The sequence below is a fragment of the Nycticebus coucang genome, chromosome 22, assembly GCF_027406575.1.
Source record: "Nycticebus coucang isolate mNycCou1 chromosome 22, mNycCou1.pri, whole genome shotgun sequence".
NCBI classification, from domain to species: Eukaryota; Metazoa; Chordata; class Mammalia; order Primates; family Lorisidae; genus Nycticebus; species Nycticebus coucang.
This window is the reverse complement of record NC_069801.1, coordinates 34063775-34090595: the sequence shown is the minus strand read 5'-3', so window position 1 is coordinate 34090595 and position 26821 is coordinate 34063775. Positions and strand designations below refer to the sequence as shown.

At 43.3% G+C, this 26821-nt stretch overlaps 1 protein-coding gene across 4 annotated transcripts in view; it reads right to left on the bottom strand.

The window, feature by feature from the left end:
• The window catches only part of SMAP2 (small ArfGAP2), a 63689-nt gene extending 43890 nt beyond the window's left edge, over positions 1-19799 (bottom strand). The window contains exons 1-3 of one of the 4 annotated variants that reach the window (XM_053576258.1): positions 19267-19798; positions 11057-11161; positions 8586-8689 (exon numbers count right to left, since the gene is read on the bottom strand). Coding sequence is in view for 2 of the 4 variants with exons in the window: in XM_053576256.1 (XP_053432231.1) it covers positions 19267-19369 (103 nt within the window). In the remaining 2 variants the exon portion in view is untranslated. Of the gene's footprint in view, positions 1-8585; positions 8690-11056; positions 11162-19266 lie in introns of all 4 variants that reach the window. The other 3 variants (XM_053576259.1, XM_053576256.1, XM_053576255.1) reach the window with 3 other exon arrangements.
• Positions 19800-26821: the final 7022 nt, after the last annotated feature.

Below are 26821 nucleotides of genomic sequence, written 5' to 3'. Positions count from 1 at the left end.
GTACTTTGCTTCCTTTCCTATGGTACTCACTCATCTTTTTGGTCTGTTGTTGGGTTTTATTTTTGTTTCTGTTTATTTTTAGATAAATTCCTGCGGATAACAAAATTGCCTAATTTAGTATGTGTTTAAAAAGATCTCGTATGAGTATTTTTCTTATAGGGACTTAAGTTTTAAATTGCTTATTATAGAAAAATCACACAAAGGTAAGTTAAGTATCCTCCATAGAAAGTCAGAGGAAAGGGTGTCAGTGTCCCTTGTCTCCTGGTCAGCCCATGATATTTTGGCTCTCGCCAGTTTCCTCTGCACAAAGACCCTGCTTAAACCATTGATGAATAAACTAGAAGAGTGGCAGCTGAGACAGGGCTTCTCTGAAAAGGGGAGGGAGAAATAAAAAAATAGCTGCTTTCATTGGGGGCAGGAAGGAGATTATTTCATTAGGAGCCAAACAGCAAGACTATCTCAGTACGAACAATTGTTTGGCTTGAAGACTCCATGTGGGCAATTACTCCAGCAAGGCTCAGCTGAACACAAAGCCTGCCAGGACCCAAGGATAGACTGACACAGCCTTATGTGTCTGCATCATGGCTTTGCCATCCCAGAGCATCCCAGTAAGGATGCTCAGGGAACACACTCTACTGCAAGCAGCACACCTTCTGCAACTGACTCAGTGAAAAATGTAGATTTAAAACAGAGGAGGAATATTGGGGGCAGTGGGAGAAAATTCAAAGTTATTCAACCTTGGCTCGGCACCGTAGCTCTGTGGATAGGGCACTGGCCACATGCACCAGGGCTGGTGGGTTCAAACCCAGCCAGGACCTGTTAAACAACAATGACAACAATAACAAAAAAAATAGCAGGGCATTGTGGCGGGCGCCTGTAGTCCCAGCTACTTGGGAGGTTGAGGCAAGAGAATCGCTTAAGCCCAAGAGTTTGAGGTTGCTGTGAACTGTGACGCCACAGCACTCTACCAAGGGTAACAAAGTGAGACTCTGTCCCAAAAGAAACAAACAAACAAAAAAGAAAAAAAAAGTTATTCAACCTAATCCTACATTTTACAGCAAATGTAACAAGTACAAAACTCAGTTCTCCCAAGAAATGTAATGCACTTCAATCATCACTTCAATGGCTAACTATAGGCTGGGGGAATAGGTGTATATGGAAGGATTGCTGAGCTAACAGCTGGGTAGACATTTCAAAGTCAGCCAGGTGAGGCTCGGTGCCTGTGGCTCAAATGGCTAACGGTGCCAGCCACATACACCTGAGCTGGTGAGTTCAAATCCAGCCCAGGCCCAGCCAAACAATAATGGCGGCTACAACCAAAAAATAGCCAGGTGTTGTGGCAAACACCTGTAGTCCCAGCTGCTTGGGAGGCTGAGGCAGGAGAATCACTTGAGCCCAGTATTTGGAGGTGAGCTGTGATGCCACAATACTCTACCCAGGGCGATAGCTTGAAGCTGTGTCTCAAAAAACAAAAACAAAAAAGAAAACAAAGTCAGCCAGGTGGATCTGATATTTCAAAACTTGACATAGTCAAACTAATTTCCTAGCACTCACAACCTCATGTCAGATAACAGATGCAAACTTGCTTCTCAAGAAGTTACTTTCTTCATCCCCTGAGACATTCAGTACTTTACATTTTTAGGTTAATTCAGGTGAAAGCCTTAACTTCCTCATTGCAACAACCGATATCTACTCATATACTCAAAAAAAGTACTGAAGCTGCCAAGTGAGTCTGACCAAGTGAGCCCCAGGGGAATGCCTATGTTTAGAAGCTACTCAAGATGGGTGATATGGCCACTGTCTGGTGAGACTGCTCTTCATCCTCCATCCCTAGGATAGACTCCTGACCCCACCACACTACCCAGAGACTGATTTCTTCCCCAGGGTAGCTGAAGGGATAACTGCCATAAAAATACTAGATTCCAGACGCATAAATGCAAGTCTGATTCATAACTTACAAACCCTGGGGCTTCTGAAACTGCTGACCTGATACCCTTTGCAAGCAAACCACCCATTTCAATCACTCCCTTAACCAACAGCTAATAGCAGGTCAGCAGAAGTAAGTACAGGGAGGGACTGATGAACTGTGTACCTGGGCAGCCACTGCAAAGTTGGCCAGGTGGAGCCAATATTTCAAAACATAGTATTATCATTAAACTCTCTCCTAAGCAAGTGCTGACACTAACCAATAAACCCTTGATACATATATGGTGATTGAATAAGTAATAAACAGCAGAGCAACATTACAAAAATTGGTATTAAAAAATTCCGCATTCTGGGCGGCGCCTGTGGCTCAGTGAGTAGGGCGCCAGCCCCATATGCCGAGGGTGGCGGGTTCAAACCCAGCCCCGGCCAAACTGCAACCAAAAAATAGCCGGGCGTTGTGGCGGGCGCCTGTAGTCCCAGCTGCTCGGGAGGCTGAGGCAAGAGAATCGCGTAAGCCCAAGAGTTAGAGGTTGCTGTGAGCCGTGTGACGCCACAGCACTCTACCCGAGGGCGGTACAGTGAGACTCTGTCTCTACAAAAAAAAAAAAAAAATTCCGCATTCTAAGGCCAAACACAATGGCTCACACCTGTAATCCTATCACTCTAGGAGACTGAGGTAGGTGGATTGCTTGGGCTCATGAGTTCCAGACCAGCCTGAGCAAGAGTGGGACCCTGGCTCTAAAAACAGCTGGGCACCTGTAGTTCCAGATACTTGGGAGGCTGAGGAAAGAGAATCACTTGAGCCTAAGAGTTTGAGGTTGCAGTGAGTTATACTCCACAGCACTTGACTGGGCGACAAAGTAAAACTCTGCTTCTAAAAAAAAAAAAAATTAGAGTCTTTATACACCCCAAAATGTGTGTTATACCTTGTAGATTAGACGCTCAGTAATGATCACTAAACTGTTACCTTGTTCTTTAGATATTCTTTTTTATTACAACATACAATTCACTCTCTGTTGCTGGGGAAGCTCAACATCTGAGACTGCATGTAAAGACTTATCCCCATCCATACTCCCCTTCCTCAAAAACAAGCCCACAAGGGTTGAAGAGTGTAACACACTACAGCTCAAGACCAAATGACCAGGCAGAAAATGTTTTTCAGCTGTTTTCAAGGAAGCTTATGCCTTTCACCCAGGCAAAGGTTCTACACCAAACCTTTGCAGCCAGCAAATGAGCCCTTGTGCAAAACCACAGATGTGTGATCTCTCCTGGCTGCAGTGCAGCTGCTTTCCTAACACCCTGGGGGAGTTCCAACCCAGGTAAATAGACAGAAAATCAGTGCCATTGTAATAGAATCACAGCAATATCCAAACAAGCTAGAGAACGTTCATCTCTAAACAAAAAGCAAAACAGGAATGAATTCTGGGATCAAAGTACAGATGGTTCGCTGGTCCAGTGGCATGCCACATATTAGTCATCACAACAGCCCTGGCTTAACAGGGGAAAGCAAAAAGTGAGATTTGCCCTTTATTTTCTTTTCTTTTTCTTTGAGACAGAGTTTCATTATGTCGCCCTTGGTAGAGTGCTGTGGCATCACAGCTCACAGCAACCTCAAACTCTAGGGCTTAAGCGATTCTCTTGCCTCAGCCTCCCAAGTAGCTGGGACTACAGGCACCCGCCACAACGACCAGCTTTTTTTGTTGTTGTTGTTGCCATTGTTGTTTGGCAGGCCCAGGCTGGATTTGAACCTATCAGCCCCAGTGTATATGGCTGGCGCCCTAGCCGATGAGCTACAGGTGCCAAGCTGAGATTTGCCCTTTCACAATGTTTCAAAACCTAGGCCTTTCAGAATTTAGCATAATGAGGCAGAAGTCAAAAGGTGTAGCCCAAGAAGGTGGGGTTAAGAGTTAGGATTTAGGGCTCAGTGCCTATAGCTCAATCAGCTAAGGCGCCAGCCATATACACCAGAGCTGGCGGGTTCGAATCCAGCCTGGGCCTGCCAAACAACAATGACAACTACAACCAAAAATTAGCCGGGCATTGTGGCAGGCACCTATAGGCCTAGCTACTTGGGAGGCTGAGGCAAGAGAATTGTTTAAGCCCAGGAGTTAGAGGTTGCTGTGAGCTGTGATGCCACAGCACTCTACCTAGGGCAACTAAGTGAGACTCTGTCTCTAAAAAAAAAGAGTTAGAATTAAGGTTAGAAAGATCCCGCAAAAGGACATTATTCAGAGGAACTAAGGGCAGCTCTCTAGGAAAAAAAATCACAACCTCAAAAGAGCCAAAGTAAGGTTCTTTAAGTTAAATAAACCTGTTCCAGTGGGTATGGGGAGGATTTCTAAAACTGCTTCAAGGTATTAATTTTTATCGCACTTGAGAACAGTGTCTAAATATTTACTCCCATCCCTCAAAAGGGCTAAAGGACTGCTATTTCAGCTTCCTGTTCACACCCCAGACTACATTTTCTCCAAGAGGATGTGTCACACTGAAGCCTTCTACTGAGAGGGCAGAGGATGAGCTTTGTGACTGGCTCCAGCTTTCAAAGCAGCACAGGTGACAACAGCAAGCAAGTGAAAAGGCACAAAGAAGCAATTACCACAAAGCAACTGTGAGATGCACCTGCTCAGCTTCTTGGAATGTCACAGATCTTCAAATATCTGAGTTAATAGTAGGAATATGACTGTCAAAAAAAAAAAAAAAAAAAAAGACCCAGGAAAGAATAGGATCTGAACAGACATTAACAGAATAATTCTGTTCATGACAGGGACACGACACTGTGCATCAGGTATACAGATATACATGAAGACATAGTCCCTGTCCTCATTTACAGTCTAAGGAAAGCCCTTTTTTAAAAAAAATTGCAGTAGCTATTACCCCACTGCTACTCTAAACAAACTTCCCAGTGAACTAAATTTAAGTGAAGGAGGACTGTATGAACAACCGAAGATATTAATGGTACAACAATACTTCCTTCCACACAAGTGCTGGCCATCTTGCTGTGCTATGACTATAAAGCTGTCTTTATGGTCAAGCCAGGGTTCTCCCAGCTCTCTACTCCTTGCCTCAAACAGATGTCTGCTGCAAAGAAGTGGTTCACAATGACAGCCCCCATAGGAAGGCCATCTCTCCACAGGCTCAACCCAGAGGACCCCCTTGACAACTTTTTAAATCAGAGGGCCCATACGACCACTACTCAAATCTGAACACACAAATAACCCATCCATCTAATAAGAACACAAAAATTTACCTTGCAGGCCACGTGCAGTGCCTCACACCTGTAATCCTAGCATTCTGAGAGGCCAAGGTTTGTGGATTGCCTGAGCTCATGAGTTCCAAACCAGCCTGAGCCAGAGAGAGACCTAGCTCCAAAAATAGACAAGCATTGTGGCAGGCACCTGTAAATCTCTAAAAATAGACAAGCGTTGTGGCGGGCACCTGTAAATCTCTAAAAATAGACAAGCGTTGTGGCGGGCACCTGTAGTCCCAGCTACTTGGGAGGCTGAGGCAAGAGAATCACTTGAACCCAAGAGTTTGAGGTTGCTGCCGCAGCACTCCACCAAGGACAACAAAGTGAGACTCTTTCTCAAAAAAGAAAAGTACATTGCACTGTTATTTTAATACTGAAAAACTGAAAATCCAAATATCCAACAATTAGGCAAGATAAGTAATGATATATTCCAATGATAGACTATAACATAGGTATTTAAAATTTTTTACTGCCATGAAATAAGCTTATGATAAATGCTAAGCAAGATAACAACTGACATAAAATCATAATGGTTTAACTCAAGTAAATAATGGGTGATAAGGTTATGGGAAATATCTTCTACATCATACTTCTTCATGCTTGAAATCAGAAAATATAAAGTTTTTGTCTTTTTAAAAAATAGCAATTAATAAGCACAAGGACCCGCCACCTCCCTAATTCCCACAAGATAAAAAACAACTGATCTGGGAGTCTGTTTCTATGGTAACAAATCTTTTTTTACCCCCTAAATGCAAGAGAAGTCTAATGAAACTGGGACTTATTTTTACTCTACCCATAACATGAACCCTTGATTTGAATCATTTGTATTAGGTTGCTTCTGTTCAGATTAGGCTCAGAACCAAGTCAGAACGCTCAGAGGAGCTAAACTGGAGTCTTCTGATTCCAATGTTGCATTTAATGAAGCCTGCTTTCTCTCTCATACAAGTTAGGAACATTAATTCAGCAGTCACACTGTGGGAAAAGCCTTTCTTCAAAAATTTCTCCTCTGTCTGCAATAGTCTCTTTAACCAAATGCTTCATGCCTACTTTCAGAAAGAAAAGTCAAACCCCTGTCCCAAACAGATATTCTTTCAATAAAAATGCTTTCAACATTGCAGAAGAGCCTCAATCTTTTAATTCTTTCTTTCTCAAATCAGCTTTCACACTCAAATTGGTTTCGATTAGCTCTGCTGTTGACAGCTATTTTGAATAAACACATCATGGTTAAAACCAGGAAGTTGGCTCGGCGCCTGTGGCTCAAGCAGCTAAGGCACCAGCTACATACACTGGCCCTGGTGGGTTCAAATCCAGCCCAGGCCAGCCAAACAACAATGATGGCGGCAACCAAAAAATAGCCGGGCATTGTGGCGGGTGCCTGTAGTCCCAGCTACTTGGGAGGCGGAGGCAGGTGAATCGCTTGAGCCCAGGAGTTGGAGGTTGCTATGAGCTGTGATGTCACAGGACTCTACCCAGGGCGATAGCTTGAAGCTCTGTCTCACAAAAAATATATATATATATCAGGAAGTTTCCTTCCTACTTCTCCTTGGAAGGTTTGTGTCACTTACAACTTGAGTAGTAAAGTATCCACAACAAAAGGACACCAATTCCTCTTTCCCCAGGAGCTTGTTCTACTACAGCACATGGTGTTACCAGCTCACATACGAAATTCTATTACAGTATAAAAGAAATGATTTTTCAAAATCCTAAGAACAAAAACAACATTCTAAATAATATTAAGACAAATGTCTTTAACTCAAAGCTAGAAACGCTACAGAACTCATTTCTAAATCTACATATTCGGGGACTTCCAGTTAGACCAGAAAAGAGGAAGTTAAGTAACAAAAAGTACTGTGTGTGCCCTTCAGGCCAATGAAGTGAAGTAACATTTGAGATTAACATGCAAAGCCACATCTAAAGATGTAAGCTTTGTGGTAAAAACTTGGGGATTTATGGCCTTTCCATCACCAGCAACTGCTGCAAAAGACAGCATGGGTATTTGAAAAAGGAAAAAAAAAGGTCCTCTGTTTGCTCAAATCACCATGCTGGGACAGGCTTGTTAGCAACCGCTGAAAGTAGAGTCTCTCTCTTGCATTTGTTTCACTATTTTTAAAACCTCATAAAATGAGAGCATTACACGTTTGATTTTTGGGTAAAGAGAAATGACATGAACCCTGAGGGACCCAGTTCTTGTTGTTTTGGATTAAGAAATTTGTTTTTGAAAGTTTTGACTTAACGATTTTTTTATCTTTTTTTTTTCTTGAGACAGTGTCTCACTCTGTTGCCCCAGGGTAGAGTGCTGTGTTATCATAGCTCACAGCAACCTCAAACTCTTGGGTTCAAATGATCTTCTTGCCTCAGCCTCCCAAGTAGCTAGGACTAGAGATGGGTGCCACAATGCCAGGCTAATTCTTTCCATTTTTAGTAGAGATGGGATCTCACTCTTACTCAGGCTGGTCTTGAACTCCTGAACTCAGGTGATTCACTCACCTTGGCCTCCCAGAGTGCTAGGATTAAAGGCACCACACCTGGCCTTAACTTAATATTTTTTTTTAAAAATTCAACAAAGGGCAGGACATGGTGGTTCATACCTGTAATCCTAGCACTCTGGGAGGTTGAGGTGTGGATCACCTGAGCAAGAGTGAGACCCCATCTCTAAAAATTAGCAGGGCGTTGTGGTGGTCACCTGTCGTCCTAGCTAGTTGGGAGACTGAGGCAAGAGGATCACTTGAGCCCAGGAGTTTGAGGCTGCTGTGAGGTATGACGCCAAGGCACTCTACTGAGGGCAACAGAGTGAGACATTGTCTCAAAATAAATAAATATTCAACTAAGTATTATATTGTCCAATGGGCTTATGAAATCCAGAACTTAAACTGTTTTCTACATCTATTAAAAAGCAAAGTGGAGGGCGGTGCCTGTGGCTCAGTGAGTAGGGCTCCGGCCCCATATGCCGAGGGTGGTAGGTTCAAACGCGGCCTCGGCCAAACTGCAACAACAAAAAATAGCCGGGTGTTGTGGCGGGCACCTGTAGTCCCAGCTACTGGGAGGCTGAGGCAAGAGAATCGCCTAAGCCCAAGAGGTGGAGGTTGCTGTGAGCTGTGACGCCACAGCACTCTACGGAGGGTGATGGAATGAAACTCCGTCTCAAAAACAAACAAACAAACAAAAGCGAACTGGAAAACCAATCGGAAATATACAAATGGAAGGAAAAAGAAGGCTGTGGTCAACCAAAATTGTCAAAGAATCACTTAACATCAATTGAAAAGGAAAAGAAGCAACAAGAATAAAATCCTACCACTACCCAATGACATATTACAAAGGCATAATTCCAGGGCGAGTTTCCACCACACAGGAGGGAGGATGGAATTACGGGGAGCACTGAACAAACTGAAGACAACCACCAGGGCAACCTTACGCTGATGGATGGCCACAGCTGAAGGCAGATTTGGCTCATCTCTGGGGTTTTCCACTGGGGAGAGACCTGCAGTTCAGCCATCAATGGACCAGCATTCACAAAGCCTGTGGGGAAATACAGGATCCAGAAGAGTAGGGTAGGGAAGAAGAAAGTTTGGGAAAAGGAAGAGTCAAACAGAGTAGCGAAATATTGTATTTAGTAAACATGAGGCTTCAAAAATGCCTAAATGTACCTTTTATGTTGAAAAGGACTGGCTGAAAAGAACCAGTACTCTAGGAAGTAGTCTGACATGCTTTTTTTTTTTGAGACAGAGTTTCACTTTGTTGCCTCAGATAGAGTGCCGTATTGTCACAGCTCACAGCAACCTCAAAGTCCTGGGCTCAAGCAATTCACTTGCCTCAGCCTCCTGAGTAGCTGGGACACAATGCCCAGCTATTTTTTAGATAGGGGAGGTCTCACTCTTGCTGGTCTTGAACTCATGAGCTCAAGTGAGCCACCCACCTTGGCCTCCCAGAGTGCTAGGATTACAGGCGTGAGCCACTGCACCCAGCTCTCTGATATGCTTTTAAAATATACCAATTATACTGAAATTACATCTACGTGTTATAGTAATACCTGCCAAGAGGACATTAATTTAGGGGGGAAAAGAGAAAAATAATCTATACAATTTTTACAGTTGGCAACTTCGCTCATATTTGGGTCCTTTACCCATGGCCTCTCTGGGAAGTAACAGCCTAAAAGCAAATATACTCACACTACATGGAAAAACCTCTGCTGCCCTAGTTCCACTAATTCCATTAATGTAGCAAAGGCCCAAATGCAGGTGACCCGATTGACAAAAAAAGCACTTCTAGAAAGTGCTGAACTTCTGTCATGTAATTCACTAAACATTCCTACAGTCAAGAAGAAAACTAGTAGTAATAACTTCGGAAGTTTTGACTTGAAGAGAGCAGCAACAATATTCTTTGTAAGACATGCTTTTCAGGTCCAGAGTAGAAGAAACTAGATCCAGTGATCTCACCTCCCTTACCTAGAGCTAACCTATTTGAAGTTGTGGGGGAAAACCAACCAACCAACCAGTAAGACTAGTTAAGATGATGTGCAGCACAAGGAAAAATAGCTCCACTGAGATTACCTTAACTGTCAAGAAAAAACTAAGCTCTTTTAAGGCTACAATCCTTAAAATTCCCTATATATCTTCTGTGTTACCAACTCAAGTCATCCAGTTGTAGATGAGACAGTTCAATGTAGATACACCATATCTAAGGCTTCCCAGAATTGACAGGGTGAGAACTTTTTGACCAACCAAATGATAAAACACTCCTGGCAGTGGCCAATACTCAAATACAGATTCAACAGAAACCAATTTGCCTTAGTCATACTCCCTAATTACACAGGCTATGACTGAGTGGTTACATTACTTCCTGGGACTAATTGTTGTTTCAACAACAGTCAAGATCCTTTAGAAGGATACAGGGTTTTATCGGCCTGAAAACCCTTTTTATCTCTTGTCCAAAATAATTCAAATTCTGTTTAACAGGATAGACATTACATCGTGAAGTGCCATCATATCCTTGCCTCTTCTCGCTGCGAACCTGCCCTTCCTTGCTCCACTCACAGGGAACTGCATCTCTCAGGCTCCCTTGATAACTGATTTCTGGATAAATTCTGTCAACAGGAGGCACTGGTGAGGATAACAGGCAGGAGCTGAGAGAAGTCAGGGTAATGCTCTCTCTTACTTGGCCTGGGGTCCAGCTGTCACCAGGCAGCTCCTCTTTGCATGCTTCTAGCTCACACCTGACAGCTCCCTCTTCTAGCCCTTGGTGACACAGCATATATACCTTCTTTTTTCCTTAGGGGTACAGTAGCTCCCAGACGTTGCTAATCTCTGGGGTGCAGCACCAGCCCATTTAGCTTCTTGGCTCTTATATTAGCCATGCAACTTATTCCGGATATTAAATTCCCTCTGCTTATATGACCAACAGTGATTTGTGTTCCCCTGATGATCCCTAACTGACATAGAGCCTTCTAAACATTTTTTCTTTCTCTCCTCCTTTCCTACCTTTTCTTTTTTTTCCTTCTAAACATATTTTAAAACTTATTTTCCAGAAAATTAGAAAATTAATAGTTTTCTTAAGAATTAAAATAATTATTCAGATAATCTAGAACCGATTTCTTCTAATATGGAACAAGAGATGTATAGATGACAAAATTCATTCATTTATTTACAAATATTTACTGAGAGCCTGGTCTGTGCCAAACACTATTCCACGGGCTGAGAATATTGTAGTGAACAAAACAGACACAACCTCCCCCTTCTCTCATGGAGCTTACATTCTAGTGGACATGGGAAGTGTGGCAAATCATGATCTTAAAAATTAACCAACATGGGAATGTTGTTTAACTACAGAGGATTTGGCAAAAGTGAATTAACTATAAGGTGTTCTACTCTACATAGACTGGGTTCCTACCTTTTCAGTGTGGTATGCTGAACTGTCACATTCCAGGGGCCAATACAGAACTTCTTCAAAGTTAGTATCTACTTAAACTGGCCACTTGCTCAAACAGAAGTATAACTGTGATAAGGATTCAAGCAGACACAATAACAAAAGTTAGGCACTGTAGGCTTAGCATGTAAAACATGTTTTATGCAGATTCTTGCTTGGCATCTTTTCCACAGGGGATATTATTCAGAGGAATTGAGTCTGACTCAGTAAGTAAGTAATTCTATGCCTTCTCTATGGCACAGGTAAATTCTATCAACATATAAAGCCAGCTGAAATGTACGTAACCAGTAGTGTTCCAGTCAACAACTGTATATTATTTCCAAGATGGAATTTTTAGGCAGAAGAATAGAAACAGACAATGACTCATGTGGTGAACAGTTATATAGACAACTATGCCCAAGAAAGCTGCCACCTACATACCATAATGACATCACATAAAAATGCAAAAAGAAGGTTGTTTTCTGATTTATCTGGAAACAAAAGATTAGATGAAAAGTATACTGAGATGTGACTACAGCTACCTGTTTACACATCCTGAGCATACATCAAATATTCAAAATATGACCCACCTGAGCATACAAGGATGCTCAGCCTCAAAAATCATCATCACTAGCTCCAGAAATGATATAATATCTACTGCTGGCATTTCACTAGACTTTTCTAAGATAATTTAATGTACCCATGAAGGTACACTTTAATGATGATCTTGCAGCCACAACACTCAAGACCTTTCTTACTATTTAGGAATTAGAACACATTTCATGCCTGAGATATTTTTAATTCCACTGGAGTAGTAGGTGGACCTACAATACTATGGGCTTCTTACACGACAGGGAGTCTGAAGCACAGTTAGTGTTCATAATCTCAATACCACAGAGCAAGTCAACCCTGGTTCCTGACTACCTATCAAACTCTAGCCCTCACACTCCCCAACACGTAGCCAGAATATACTAAAGAATCACACACACACACACACACACACACACGCGCGCGCGCGCGCGCACACAACACAGCACACCTTGGAGGCTCTGCACATTCTGTATCCTCTTCTTAGAATGCAAAGTGCCCTAAATCCATGTGGCAAAGTCATGTTTATCATTTAAAACACAGCCTAATCGTCTCTTTGAAGTCATGGCTTCCTAAGATTTGTTTGCCCTCTTCAATGCTTTCATTTCTCCCCATATATAATGCCATAATAATATAATTACTACATTACATCACTTATCTGTTTGCACATCTGCTTCCCCCATCCTAATACAATGTCTGATGCAAAGTAGGTGTTTAAGAAATATTTTCTGAATATGTGTAGTGTGGGATCTTAGGCTTGTGAAGAGTTCCCCCCCTAAAGATATGGTATTTCTTACTATTTCACTGTCACTCAATGATATTTAAAAGACAAGGAGAACAAATAGGAAAACATCTCCTAGAGAATAACTTTAACCATGTTGATATTAAAAGACAACCTAAAGAGGACTTTGATGTAAGGTACTTCTAGTAAAACTGTGTCGGTCTAGGCGTGACAGAGTTACAGTATATTTGCTGTAAAAAACCAAGAAAGTTATTTGATCTAAGCTAGAGAACAGCATTTAACAACTAGAAACAGGGCGGCGCCTGTGGCTCAGTCAGTAAGGTGCCGGCCCCATATTCCGAGGGTGGCGGGTTCAAGCCCAGCCCCGGCTGAACTGCAAACCAAAAAATAGCTGGGCGTTGTGGCGGGCACCTGTAGTCCCAGCTACTCGGGAGGCTGAGGCAAGAGAATTGCTTCAGCCCAGGAGTTAGAGGTTGCTGTGAGCTGTGTGATGACGTGGCACTCTACCGAGGGTGATAAAGTGAGACTCTGTCTCTACAAAAAAAAACAAACAAACAACTAGAAACGGAAGCAGAACTCCTTCTGTTGTCTAGATCTAGTGCATTTTTTTTTCTCAAAAGGTGCCACAGATAAAGCTAAAATAATGTAAAATTGATAGGAAAATTCATGTTCGAAGGAATACTGAACAGGCAATGATTTAGCTATCAATGGAAAACAAATGTAAAACAGCTAGTGGCCTCTCACCTATAATCCTAGCACTCTGGGAGGCTGAAGAGGGAGGATTCCTTAAGCTCAGGGGTTGGAGCCAGCCAGAACAAAAGCAAGATCCCTGTCTTTACTAAAATAGAAAAATTAGGCCAGGCGTGGTGGCTCATGCCTATAATCCTAACACTCTGTGAGGCTAAGGTGAGTGCAGTGCTTGAGCTCATGAGTTTGAGACCAGCCTGACTGAGCAAGAGACCCTGTCACTACTAAAAACAGTAAAAACAAACAAACAACAAAAAAAAAACTAGCTGGCATTGTGGGAGGTGCCTCTAGACCCAGCTCCTAGAGAGGCTGAAGCAAGAAGGATCCCTCAAACCCAGGAATTTGAGGTTGCTGTGAGCTATGATGCCACAGCGCTCTACCCAGGGTGATAGACTGAAGACTCTTGTCCCCCCTCCCCTCCAAAAAAAAGAAGAAGAAGAGGAAAAGAAAAATTAGCTGGGCATTGTGGCAGGGGCACCTATAGTCCCAGCTACTCAGGAGACTGAGGCAGGAGGATCACTTGAACCCAGGAGACTGAGGTTGCTGTGAGGTAGGCTGATGCCATGGGACGCTGGCCGGGGCAACAGAGTAAGACTCTCCCTCAAAAAATAAAAAAACTAGAAATTAATTTACATGAGTTAAAATTTAGGACTATTATGTATCAGAAAATTTCTACACAAGTAAGCTCCCTGGTCTAATCTTTTATACATGTTTGAAAAGTCAGGAAACATCCAGAGACCATCCTCAAGGGTATCATAAAGTACATGTGCAAAAATGCCAAAACTCCCATGTATAGGAAATGCCTTTGGCTCAAAGACTAGGGAATTATTGGGTGAGTCATTCAAACTGTGGCTTCCAGTAACTAGAATAGTCTAAGGAAATAAAGTCAAAAAGTGAAACTAATAAAGTCAAGATAAAACAAATATGACCAGCAGTGATGAAAATAATGCATATGTTTGAACAACACATCAGTTTCCCAAACAAAGCACTTCTATTTTTCAAACTAGGAAAATTAAGCAGACTTGATGTTGGAACAGCCTGTTAAATTCCTTTATTCTGCTTATTGTAGCTTTCTGTGGCATACCACCTTTCACAAGCTTCATTCTTTCAAGGTATTTTCTAAGGCTAACCCCACATTATCTTGACTAAGCTGAAAGATATTCTCAAGTAATTTAGAAGACAGCTGCTCTCCCTGAAGACATCTTAAAACATGTTGTAGGCCCATGGGTATATATAAGCCTACTTTTCAGTTGGCAAAGAAAGAGTAGCAGAAGGAGCTGGAGATTTGATGTTGGAACATGCGGTTCAACTTATATGTGCCTATGGGTGTGGGATACTTCTTAAGATACCTTCAATGAGAGCAGCTGTCTTCTACTTAAGAATATCTTTCAACTTAATCAGGATAACCTCAGACAATACCTTGAAAGAATGAAGTTCCTCAGTACACATGGAAAGAGAATGTTCTCCATGTTATACTGTTGACTGAAAAATGCAGGTGTCAAGAATTGTGGGTAATAGGGTTCTACTTGCATAAAATCACTCCAAAGAAATATATTTAAATGTATTGTTTCTGGCTCAGTGCCTGTGGCTCAAGCAGCTAAGGCACCAGCCACATACACCTGAGCTGGGGGTTCGAATCCAGCCCAGGCCAGCCAAACAACAATGACGGCTGCAATCAAAAAATAGCCAGGCGTTGTGGCGGGCACCTGTGGTTCCAGCTACTTGGGAGGCAGAGGCAGGAGAATCGCTTAAGCCCAGGAGTTTGAGGTTGCTGTGAGCTGTGATGCCACAGCACTCTACCCAGAGCGACAGCTTGAGTCTCTGTCTCAAAAAAATAAATAAATAAAATGTAGTTGTTTCTCTACGTATATTATTATCTCTTAAAAGTCACATAAGAAACTGTCAACAGTGGTTACCTTCAGAGAGGGAAAATGGTGGCTAAGGGATCAGGAAAAGCAGGATGACTTTTCACTGTACACATTCCTTTTTGGAAATTTTGAATTCTGAACCACATGAAAGTGCTACCTTTTTCTTTTTTTTTGGTAGAGACAGAGTCTCACTTTACCGCCCTCGGTAGAGTGCCATGACGTCACACGGTTCACAGCAACCTCTAACTCTTGGGCTTACGCGATTCTCTTGCCTCAGCCTCCCGAGCAGCTGGGACTACAGGCGCCCGCCACAACACCCGGCTATTTTTTTGTTGCAGTTTGGCCAGGGCTGGGTTTGAACCCACCACCCTCGGCATATGGGGCCGGCGCCCTACTCACTAAGCCACAGGCGCCGCCCAGTGCTACCTTTTTCAAAAAAGTAAATTCTAATTTAAAAATACATAATCAGAGTTGGAGAGGCACTGGTTTAGGTGATTTGAGGTGAAACACTGCAGAGACAGGATGTAGCAGAAAGGAAAAGTAAACAATTATTACAAAGTTTCTGTCAGACTCCAGAATTCCTTGCCATGTTTCCCAGTCTGAAGTACATATTCCTCAAGACCATCAAATTTCTTCCATTTTAATTCTTTGCCCATTAAACAGTTCTCAATCACTCATAAACTTGACCCTGAGGAAGGAGTGTTCTAGTACTGGACACAGTATTCTGGTCATCAGATGGGTTCCACATCTCTGAGTTCAACCAACCACAGGTCAAAAATATTAAGGAAAAAAAAAAAAGAAAGGATGGTTCTGTCTTTACTGAACACGTGCAGACTTTTTCTTCTTGCCATTTTCCCCTACACAATGTACAGTGTAACAACTACTTACACAGCATCTGTACTATATTAGGTATTATAAGAAACCTAGGGATAGGGCAGCGCCCATAGCTCAGTGGGTAAGGGCGCCAGCTACATACACCCAGGCTGCCAGGTTTGAACCCAGTCCACGCCAGCTAAAACAACAATGACAATTGCAACAAAAAAAATAGCCAGGTGTTGTGCAGCAGGCACCTATAGTCCCAGCTACTTGGGAGGCTGAGGCAAGAGAATCACTTAAGCTCAAGAGTTTGAGGTTGCTGCGAGCTGTAACGCCACAGTACTCTATCCAGAGTGACAATTTGAGACTCTGTCTCAACAAAAAAAAAAAAAGAAAGGAAGAAACCTAGAGATGATTTAAAGGAAAGATATACCTAGACTATATTCAAATACTATAGCACTTTTAATCAGAGACTTAAGCATCTGTTGATTTCGGTACACTAGAGGGGTCCTGGAACCAAATCTTCCACAGAACTGAGAGACAACTGTAGATTCCTTCATAGTGAATAAGATAATATCTACTTTAAACCACTCTCTGAAGAAGCTGCTTAGTAGTTATTCCAGGCACAATGATAACATCTGGAACTGTAGAACTAGAGACTAAATCTTGGACCAGTATGATCCCAATTATAAGGGAATTGTGATCCATATCCAAAAATGGAACCCAGCTTCAACCCAAATCTCACTTTAGCCAACAGGTTTTCGATTCCTCCTGCAATGAAATGTATTTTTTATCAGAGCTAACAGGTAACTTAATCTAGTGATGCAAATGTTTCTTCCTTCCATTATCTGACAGTTGTCCATATGATCATTACAACAACCAAAATTAGAAAATAGGAGTGGGAAAATGAGTGAAAGGGGTTGGCAGGGTGGAATGGACTAGGTAATTCATAAACTGAGGCCACAACAAATGCCTATTTAACATAAATTAAAGAGGACTGTTACAATGTCATCTTATTTTCAATACAATGGCCAAATAAGTCACTAAAGCCACCACAGCAAAATGTAAAACTAACTTTTTAAAAGAAATTATTTCAGGCTGGGTACAGTGGCTCATGCCTGTAATCCTAGCACTCTGGAGGCCGAGGCAAATGCATTGCTTGAGCCTATGAGTTCAAGACCAGCCTGAACAAAAGCAAGACCCCATCTCTACTAAATATTGAAAAACTGAGGCAAGAGGATCACTTGAGCCCAAGAGTTGGAGGTTGCTATGAGCAATGACACCACGGCACTCTATCTAGGGCAATAGCTTAAAGACTCTGTCTCAAAAAAAAAGAGAAATTATTTCAGGATCCAGGATTCCCACCACCAACAGCAGTTAATGAACTTTACAAGCCAGCAGTTACGAGTTCTCATTAAGAATTAACTAATGTTTGCCAGGAGCGGTGGCTCATGCCTGTAATCCTATTACTCTGGGAGGCCGAGGTGAGTGGATTACCTGAGCTCACAGGTTCAAGACTAGTCTGAGCCAGAGCGAGACCTCATCTCTAAAAATAGCTGGCCTTTGTGGCAGCTGCCTATAGTCCCAGTTACTTGGGAGGCTGAGGCAAGAGAATCACTTAAGCCCAAGAGTTGGAGGTTGCTGTGAGCTATGACGCCACAGTACTCTACTGATGGCAACAAAGTGAGACTCTGTCTCAAAAAAAATAAGAATTCACTGATGTTTCATTACCAGATCCTCAGTAAGGCTAGGGATAAAAAGCAACAGAAAATTTGGAGGAAGAAGTGATGAATCAACCTCTCTCTTCCATGTGCTATATTTTATTGGAATATGAATAAGTATAAGGGTAATATGAGAAATGAGGGGGCAGGGGGTGACACTAATCAGCAAAATGGCATCTCACTCCCAAATGTAAAAATGCTCATTCCAGTGGGTTATTTCACTGTGACTCAAGATCTGTCAACTAAGGACAAAGGGAATTTCAGTAAAGCCAAGATACATTTCTAAATTTTAAATCGAATCTTCCAACAGATCTAGCACAAAATCTCACAAGAATCAACCTATAAGAAATTAACTTACTCAACATAAATTGATTCTAAAGTACTTTTTAAAATGAATTCATACTAATCCAAAAATTCAGGAAAGAAGTCTGGGGACCTGGTTTCCTAATGACAAATTCCATTTGTCTACTGGAAAAGGTCAGTAAAACAAACTAGTGAGCACCTAAATTATGTATCGTTCCCCTTCTCTTCTTATATAATCTAATTTTTCTAAAATAAAAATTAAGTGAAAGTATTGATTAAGCAGGAATTTCATTTTCAGATAAAAAGAAATACATTTAAATCTTTTATAGTATATGTCCAAGATGATATATGGCAAACAACCCTGGCAAATCCATGGCATTATGAACAAAAATAAATAGTACCCTTCGAAATATAACTGGTTCTTCTCAACCAAAGAGAAAAGAATTTTCCTCACTCCTCCATTACCTGCCAAAGAATTAAAAAATAAAATAAAGAAACAAAATATGTATAAAAGCTTGTATCTATAAATGTCAAGTACCAGCATTTCACTAAGTTTTCCTATTCTACTGACTTCTAATTGTATCAAATAATGAATCTTTGAGGGCACAGAAAACAAAGACTAATTGATTCTGCCAATTTACACCAATCGTATTTGACTTCTAGAAGTATAATCACCAGAGAGGCAACAAATTCATCGAATTCCCCTTCTTTCCACTAATTAATTGGATCATTCACTACAGCCAAAATCTGCTAGTTTCTGCCACTACACATACATTAGGCCTCAAACGCACTCCACAATCCAGGGCTAGGCTGTCTAGAAATCCGCGCTGTGTCACTGCTTAAGGCAGTTTCCCACTGCACACATCCAGGAAGAAGGAAGCCACCGAAGCACTCTGTGAGATCTCAGCAAGGCTGCAAAATCACAGGAGTTGCTAACCACATAGCACGCAGCAACAATCACCACCTTTAAAAATCATTTCAGCAGTTTTCCTCTCCACCATCTCACCTCCCTCCTCCTCCTCCTCTCCTCTTTCTCCCATCTCTCTCTCTCTTTCTGCAGTTCATCCCCAGCTTTGCAAGTCAAAGGCTGTGAGCTCTGGGCTGACAGCTGGGCCAGAACTCATTCAGAGTCCTGAAATACAGACATTCTCACCTGAACACACCAGGCCACTTTCACCCCCACCATCACCTTCCGCCGCACCCGACACACATCCACACACCCTCAAAACCCTTCTCCACAGCAATAACCAAGCTACAGAACACCTAGCAGGCTCAATTAGCAAGAGGAGCGCGCGTCACCATTTAAAGATGACTTGGGCGGCCTAAGCTCCAGAAACCTCCCAGACACAGACCACCCCCAAGGTGCAGCCCGGCGGCTGGACCTCTCGCCCGCCAGGAGGGATGCGCTACCTTTAGACTGGCAGTCCGCACAAAACTTGTTATCCTCCTCCAGCAGCAGGTTAGCCAGGACCGCCTGGTACCGATCCACGTCCTTCACCGATTTGCCGGTCATGGCCAGGGTGCCGGCGGGGGCAGAGGGCAAGGCGCCCTTCTTGCACCCCGAAACCCCTGCCTCAGTCTGGGGTGAGGACACCGGGTCCCCCGCCCAGGGGTACCTCCTGAGCGGGGGAGAGTGCTCTCCTCCTGCCCCGCCAGGCGCCCCTGCTCCTGTCAGCGGCGCCTGCCCCCAACTCTGCAGCCCCTCAGTGTGGCGCCCCCTGGCGGGCTTAGCGAAAGGCCCGAGTCCAGGGGAGCTGCTGGACCAGGGACCTTTGGCCCAGACAAAGAGAGCTCTCGGGCCTCCTGGGTGCTGGACACAGAAATGACCTCCGAGCCTGTCTGCGGGTCGTGCGTCCCGCGCTGCGGTTTCCCTGGCAGCTGCTGCCTGCTGGGCCACCACCTCCGCAGCCTACTTCCGGCAGCTCTTCCTCTCCACCTCCGCCCAGTCCGGCCCGCGCATGCGCCCCGCCCCCACCGTGCCGCCCTGGGCTCTACCCTCGGCTCCGCCTCTCAGGCGCCAATTCGGGTAGAAACGGAGGCGGGGGTTGAAGTGGGGGTGGAGGGAGGATGGGCACGCCCCCTGCGTGTCCTTGGAAAAGAATGAATGGGGCCCGGCAGAAAGGGAGTGGAAGGAATGCAACAAACTGAAGGAAAACAACAACTAATATTTACTGAGCTCTTACTATGCACCAGGCACTGTGCTAAGCGCTTTACATGAATTATCCCAATATAATCTTCACAACAACTCAGAGTTCAGTATTTATCATCCTTATGTAACCTGAGAGTTGTGGAGGCTTCTAAGTCCCCCCGCCAGCTTATTTTTTCCTCCAACAGTCAAATAGAAGGGTTTAATCCCATAACCCAGGATAAAGGGACGTCACACCCTCCTCAAGTTTTCGGAGGATTCTGGCTCCCAGCGATATTCATAGCTTTCCTCTTGAGACTATGGACTTCTTTGGACATTGTTCAGACTGGGTGCCTAGACAGTTTGTTTCTTCTTTCATTCCTTAAATCCTCACAAAACAATGAGTTTTGAGTAGCAGAATTTTTCTGAGTTACTTTGGGGGAAGTGATTGCAGCATAGCACAGAACAGGCAACTACTTAGAAATAATTATTAAACATCTTTGTTCTCCTGTCCATGGATCTAAAACCACAAAATCATTGTCCACAGCCACCCTTGCTTCAGAGAATTTCTCAGTGGCTGTCCTTTTCTTTAGAGATCCACCTGCCATCTGCCTTGTGTTTTCATTCATTCATTCTCTGAGTACATTGTTAACAGAGAAACTTCTAAGTATCAGACCCTGTACTAAGGAAGAAGGTAACGATATGCTGCAATGTGTGCTTTTAAAGGATCCTCTGGGAAGGCACTTGGAGTTATCTCTAGTGAAACCCACTCCTCTCTTTACATTCTCCCAAGACCAGACTCCACTCACTACTTTCATCTCATCGATTCAATTCTGTATCCAAATCTCATCTTTCTAGCCATGCCTAAGAGGCTTCACTTCCATGAACACACAAGTTCATTAAGATGTATTTCCTGAGAAAAACTCTTCAAAATTGGTATTACCATCTCTATTTTCCAGTTGATGAAACAGAGGATCAAAATTACCCAGTTAATTATGATGATTGTGCCTTAGTTCAAGCCTTCTTCATCATCATCCCTTCGTTCTGCAAATAGTCTTCCTGCCTTAATCTAAATCTAGTTAAATTCATCCTTTACCCTCCTCTTTACAGAGAGCTTTTAAATAGCAAATCTGATTGAATCATACTCTAGGGCTTAAAAATCATTTAGTGGCTCTCCATTACCTATGACAGTGCTTGTCAAATGTTTCCATCTAGGAAGAGATTACATGTTCTGGTGGTTAAGCACATAGATTGTGGGGCCAGAATGTCTGGGTTTAAATCCTCAGCTTAACCACTTACTGTCTGTGATTTTGGATTACTTAACCTCTCTGTGCCTCAGTTATTTCATCTATAAAATGGGAATGATTATGTTAATAGTACCTATATCATCAAATTGTTTCCAGTCTTAGTTAAGATAATGCCTGGAGTATATTTAGAACAACTCTTGGAACATAGCAAATAATAGACAATTAATACTCTTCACTAAATAGTCATGGTTTTTGCCTCTGAGCACCTGCTAAGATTTTATTTCCTGGCCTTCACGTGGTTGGGAAAGGACAATGATTTTGAATAGAAAAGATGTGTCACTTTATGTCTGAAGCATTTATTTGCTGCTTTGAGACTCTTCTGATTCTCTTTCCTTCCGGCATGTCAACCATCAACATTCAAAGATATTGGTTGCTCTGTTAGTCTGGATGCCTGAGTAGCTGATAAGCAAGAGCCCTCTGCCAGCCCATAAAGGATATGTAACATGAGCAAGGAATGAGCAGTCTGGTTCACTGACTCATGCCTGTAATCCTAGCACTGTGGGAGGCTGAGACGGGAGGATTACTTGGGGCCAGGAGTGGGAGAGCAAGAAATAAGCATTCTTTGCCTTAAGTCACTGATTTTTATTTATTTACCACAGCATAACCTAGCCTGTCCTAACTGATACATTGGCTAATAGCTCTTTTTACTATGTATTATCACTACTAATAGCAGAAGAAGTGAATACATATTCCAGGTGTAATGGTATGGACAAAGCAAAACTTTTCTCATGGCAAGTACAAATACTTTTTATTGAAGTTTTGAATTCTGCCTTGAATTTTGTCTTCAATTCTTGCAAAAATGTTCACTCTATTCCACAATGTACTGTGTTATCTTATCATACAACTCTTTCACATTAGGTTATAAGATTTTCTATCTGTCCCAGGGGCTACTGGGCACTGTTTGATTGCATTATGTATCTATGGATTTCAGAAAATTGGAATCCTGACATCACATTTCAAGCCCAACTTCCAGATGATTCCCTTTTTCAGAGTATTTTGAAACTGTCAGGTCCCAGCCTCTTGGCAGACTATTGTCTGTTTGTGGGTGGGGGGGGTTCCTTGCTTGGAAGAATTACAAGCAAGGCCAGTGCCACGGAGTGATGGGAGTGATCGCAGACAGGAAGCAATTCAACACAAACAACTTTTACTGAAGAAAAGAAGGAAACTATACAAAGCAAAAATACACTCCGGAGAGAGGAACAGGTCAGCTCCACAGTACAGAAAGACGTTGAGAATTCCCGGGTGGTTTCTTTCTACTGGCCTGGTCTAGGGGAGGGCTTACCGAAGGTGAGGTGTTACCAGGTGATTGATGTACAAGAATGACAAGTGTTCTGCATTTTCCCGCAGTCCTTTTCCCTGATTGGTCCCTGGCTTCTCTACCCCTAAGAACAGCCCCGCCCCCACCCCGCCCCCACCCCGCCTGCATCTGCCACGTGCCGATTTGGTCCCCGACTAACAAAAGCCTAACTCACTTTAAATAAGAGAATAAAATTGCAACTATTTCTTTTTAAACTGTTGTATTAGGGTAACCTCTGTAGTATAATGCTCGGAATACTACAAAAAAGTGGTATGGTGAGTACTTTTGGACTATTGTCATGGGACATTTTCATTAGTGTATCTTTTAGCAAAGAGACCAAATCTCTGGAGTTACCTTTTGATCTAAAACAGTTTCTGATCCAGTTGCTGTGTTCAGGGTAATAGTCACAAAACAACTTTTTCATTAAAAAAAAAGTTCTGCTCTGGTAGCTCAGCGACTAGGGCGCCAGCCACACACACCAGGGCCAGCGGGTTTGAATCCGGCCCAGGCCTGCTAAACAACAATGACAACTACAACAAAAAAATAGCTGGGCGTTGTGACAAGAGCCTGTAGTCCCAGCTACTTGGAAGGATGGGCAAGAGAATCGCTTAAGCCCAAGAGTTTGAGGTTGCTGTGAACTGTGATGCTACAGCTCTCTATTGAGGGTGACATAGTGAGATTCTGTCTCCAAAAAAAAAACAACTGGATAATTATGCTGTTCATTTTGCTGTCATCTCTGTATTACTGGTCTCATGTAAATGAAGGAAGGGAGGCAAATCAACTCTCTTCAACTAATGTGAAAACTTTTTTTTCAGCTAGAGAATTTGTCGTGGTTATTTAAAAGCTTTTACTGAGCTCCGCACCTGTAGCTCAAGCGGCTAAGGCGCCAGCCACATACACCAGAGCTGGCGGGTTTGAATCCAGCCTGGGCCTGCCAAACAACAATGACAACTACAACCAAGAAACAGCCGGGCGTTGTGGCGGGCGCCTGTAGTCCCAGCTACTTGGGAGGCTGAGGCAAGAGAATCGCTTAAGCCCAGGAGTTGGAGGTTGCTGTGAGCTGTGATGCCATGGCACTGTACCAAGGGCAACACAGTGAGACTCTGTCTCAAAAAATGAATAAATAAATGCCTTTACTGTCTCACAGTAGATTGCTTTTGCAGCCTTGAAAACATGTATCTTCCATGTAAGCAGCTCTGTGAGTCCTGGGAATGAACCACGTGGTTCTCCTCTCCTAGTCTGGTTCCCATATGTCCAGTTCCAGTCTGACACCCTTGGAAGAGACTTCATGTGCCATTGCTGATAGTGCCTGCTGCTGCAGGAAAGCCATTGTCTTTTTTAATTTTTAATTTTTGTAGAGATACAGTCTCACTATGTTCTCAGGCTGGTCTTGAACTCCTGGTCTCAAGGGATCCTCCCATCTTAGCCTCCCAAAGTGCCAGGATTACAGGAGTGAGCCACTATGACGAGCCTACCACTATCTTTATCAACGGGGATTCCAAGTGACATTGGTCACCAATCCCTTACAAAGAGGGAGCATGGAGGTGGGGCTAAAAAAAAAGTCAAGGGCGGCGCCTGTGGCTCAGTGAGTAGGGTGTTGGCCCCATATACCGAGGGTGGTGGGTTCAAACCCAGCCCTGGCCAAACTGCAACAAAAAAAATAGCCCGGCAATGTGGCAGGCGCCGTAGTCCCAGCTACTTTGGAGGCTGAGGCAAGAGAATCACCTAAACCCAGGAGTTGGAGGTTGCTGTGAGCTGTGATGCCATAGCACTCAAACAAAGGTGATAAAGTGAGACTCTGTCTCTAAAAAAAAAAAAAAAAGTCAAGATGGAGAAAATGGCTTCTCATCAACTCTGTTTCACACATTGTCCTCTGGGCCCCAAATTAGCCTTGCTTGTGTGCAGTCTTACAAAGTTGGTCTTGGCGGTGCCTGTGGCTCAGTGAGTAGGGCGCCAGACTCATATACCGAGGGTGGCAGGTTCAAACCAGGCCCAGGCCAAACTGCAACAAAAAAATAGCTGGGCATTGTGGCAGGCGCCTGAAGTCCCAGCTACTCAGGAGGCTGAGGCAAGAGAATCACCTAAGCCCAGGAGCTGGAGGTTTCTGTGAGCTGTGACGCCACAGCAAAGGTGATAAAGTAAGACTCTGTTTCTAAAGAAAATAAAAAAATTGGTCTTAAAGACAGCTTGGCCACCTTTTCAACCTCTCCCTCTAACCACAGAGGCTTAAGGAGCCTAAAGGGAAGAGATTTCATGCCATCCCAGTCCACCATTTTTCTTAACTTGTGCCCCTACCTCTATGAAACTTCTCCATTTCCCCTTCTCTTAGTTTCACAATAAAAACTTCCATGATTCCACCAGCAGTTCCAGAACCTGGGAAAAAAAAGAAAAAAAAAAAAAAAAACCCTTCCATGACTATCAAACAATACAGATTCTGGGAGAAGAGGCAGAGTTGTCTGTGCTATCAGTCTCTGAATCCTAGCTCAACTCACAGTCATGGCAATCTTACTACATTGTCCAGAGGTGCATAATAATGACCAGATATCACACAGGAGCAGTTGTATTTATTGCAACCATGTACGAACACAGGAGAGTGGGGTGGGCATTTATATAGACAGTTTCTGCATTTTCAGGGCCTAGAAGGGACTGATCAAGTATATTTGGCAAAGCCGTCTCTGGGGACTTTATAGTATAATGATAGAAAATCTCCCACATCCAAAGAACTGTACATTTGTGAGTAGAATACTTTTCTGTATTTCTGTTATATGTCAATAAAAATTTGTACTAAAAATGTAAAAAAAAAAAAAGAAACGAAAGAAAGAAAATCTCCCACACCAAAGGACATCAACTTGAAACAGCACAACACTGGGGGAGGGGAGATCTAACATTTCTAAAGAAGAGAAACAAATCACATGAAAAAGGATCAGGAGGGCGGCGCCTGTGGCTCAAGGAGTAGGGCGCCGGTCCCATATGCCAGAGGTGGCAAGTTCAAACCTAGCCCCGGCCAAAAACCATAAAAAAAAGAAAAAGGATCAGGAATCAGAAGGACACTGAGTTCTCAACAGGAACTCTGGAAGCCAGGGAGACCATGGAACATTGCCTCCAAAGTTCTGAGAAAAACAGAGCTGCCAACTCAGAATGCCAGACCAGCCAAACGATTATTCTAGAGGCAGTGTAAAATAAAGACACTTTCAGATACAGTAGATTTCAAAATTTTACCTCCTATGCCTGCTATGTTCCACTGCCCTCCACATCTTCTCTCCGCCCTTTAAAAAGCTCTGTGCCGCAAGAGGCATCAACACTGGTTGTTTTCAGTCAACAGGAGAAACAAATAGGAAATCAGAGATCAGGAAGAGGAAGTTGAGTTATTTATTTTCTCTACTCTCTTCCTGCCAGCAAAGCCACTGTCTCTCTCCTGTGACAGCCAGAGTGCCAATGAAGGTGGCCCACTCCTACAGCTAGGCTTCTCACCCTCTCCTGTTGCCCTTTCAGGCTTTGGGGGTAACAGCTTTCTGCAGTTGCTGGGGTCCCAAAGGACATGGCGCTTGTTGTTGGTTTTCTATAACTCTGCCTGCAGCTCCTTTGAATTCTCATTAAACGCCTCTTTTGCGCTGGCTGTGTGCTTCCTGTTGGAACCCTAACCAGTTCATTTCCCATGTATACTTTGTCAAAAATGACAATGTAATCAAGAAAGAGGAGAGCCCCATATCCAGAAAACAGACCACTCAAGACAAGAAAAAGAGAAAGGTTAATTCTAGTGTGATAGTGAAGGGAAATTCCAGGGTGACGGGTATATAACAGAAAGCCTCTTCCAGGGCGGTGCCTGTGGCTCAGTCGGTAAGGCGCCGGCCCCATATACCGAGGGTGACGGGTTCAAACCCAGCCCTGGCCAAACTGCAACCAAAAAATAGCCGGGCGTTGTGGCGGGAGCCTGTAGTCCCAGCTGCTCGGGAGGCTGAGGCAAGAGAATCGCTTAAGCCCAGGAGTTGGAGGTTGCTGTGAGCTGTGTGAGGCCACGGCACTCTACCGAGGGCTATAAAGTGAGACTCTATCTCTACAAAAAAAAAAAAAAAAGAAAGCCTCTTCCAGATAGGAGCAGCGGGGCAGAAGCTTCAGAGTGGTCAGTGCCAAGAAAAATGAAATTTGTGGGTTAGCTAATGTGTTGGAACTTAGACCAAATTCTCTTCTGCCAGAGGCTTAGGAGATGAATTAATCATATATTCATAGAGAATTAAG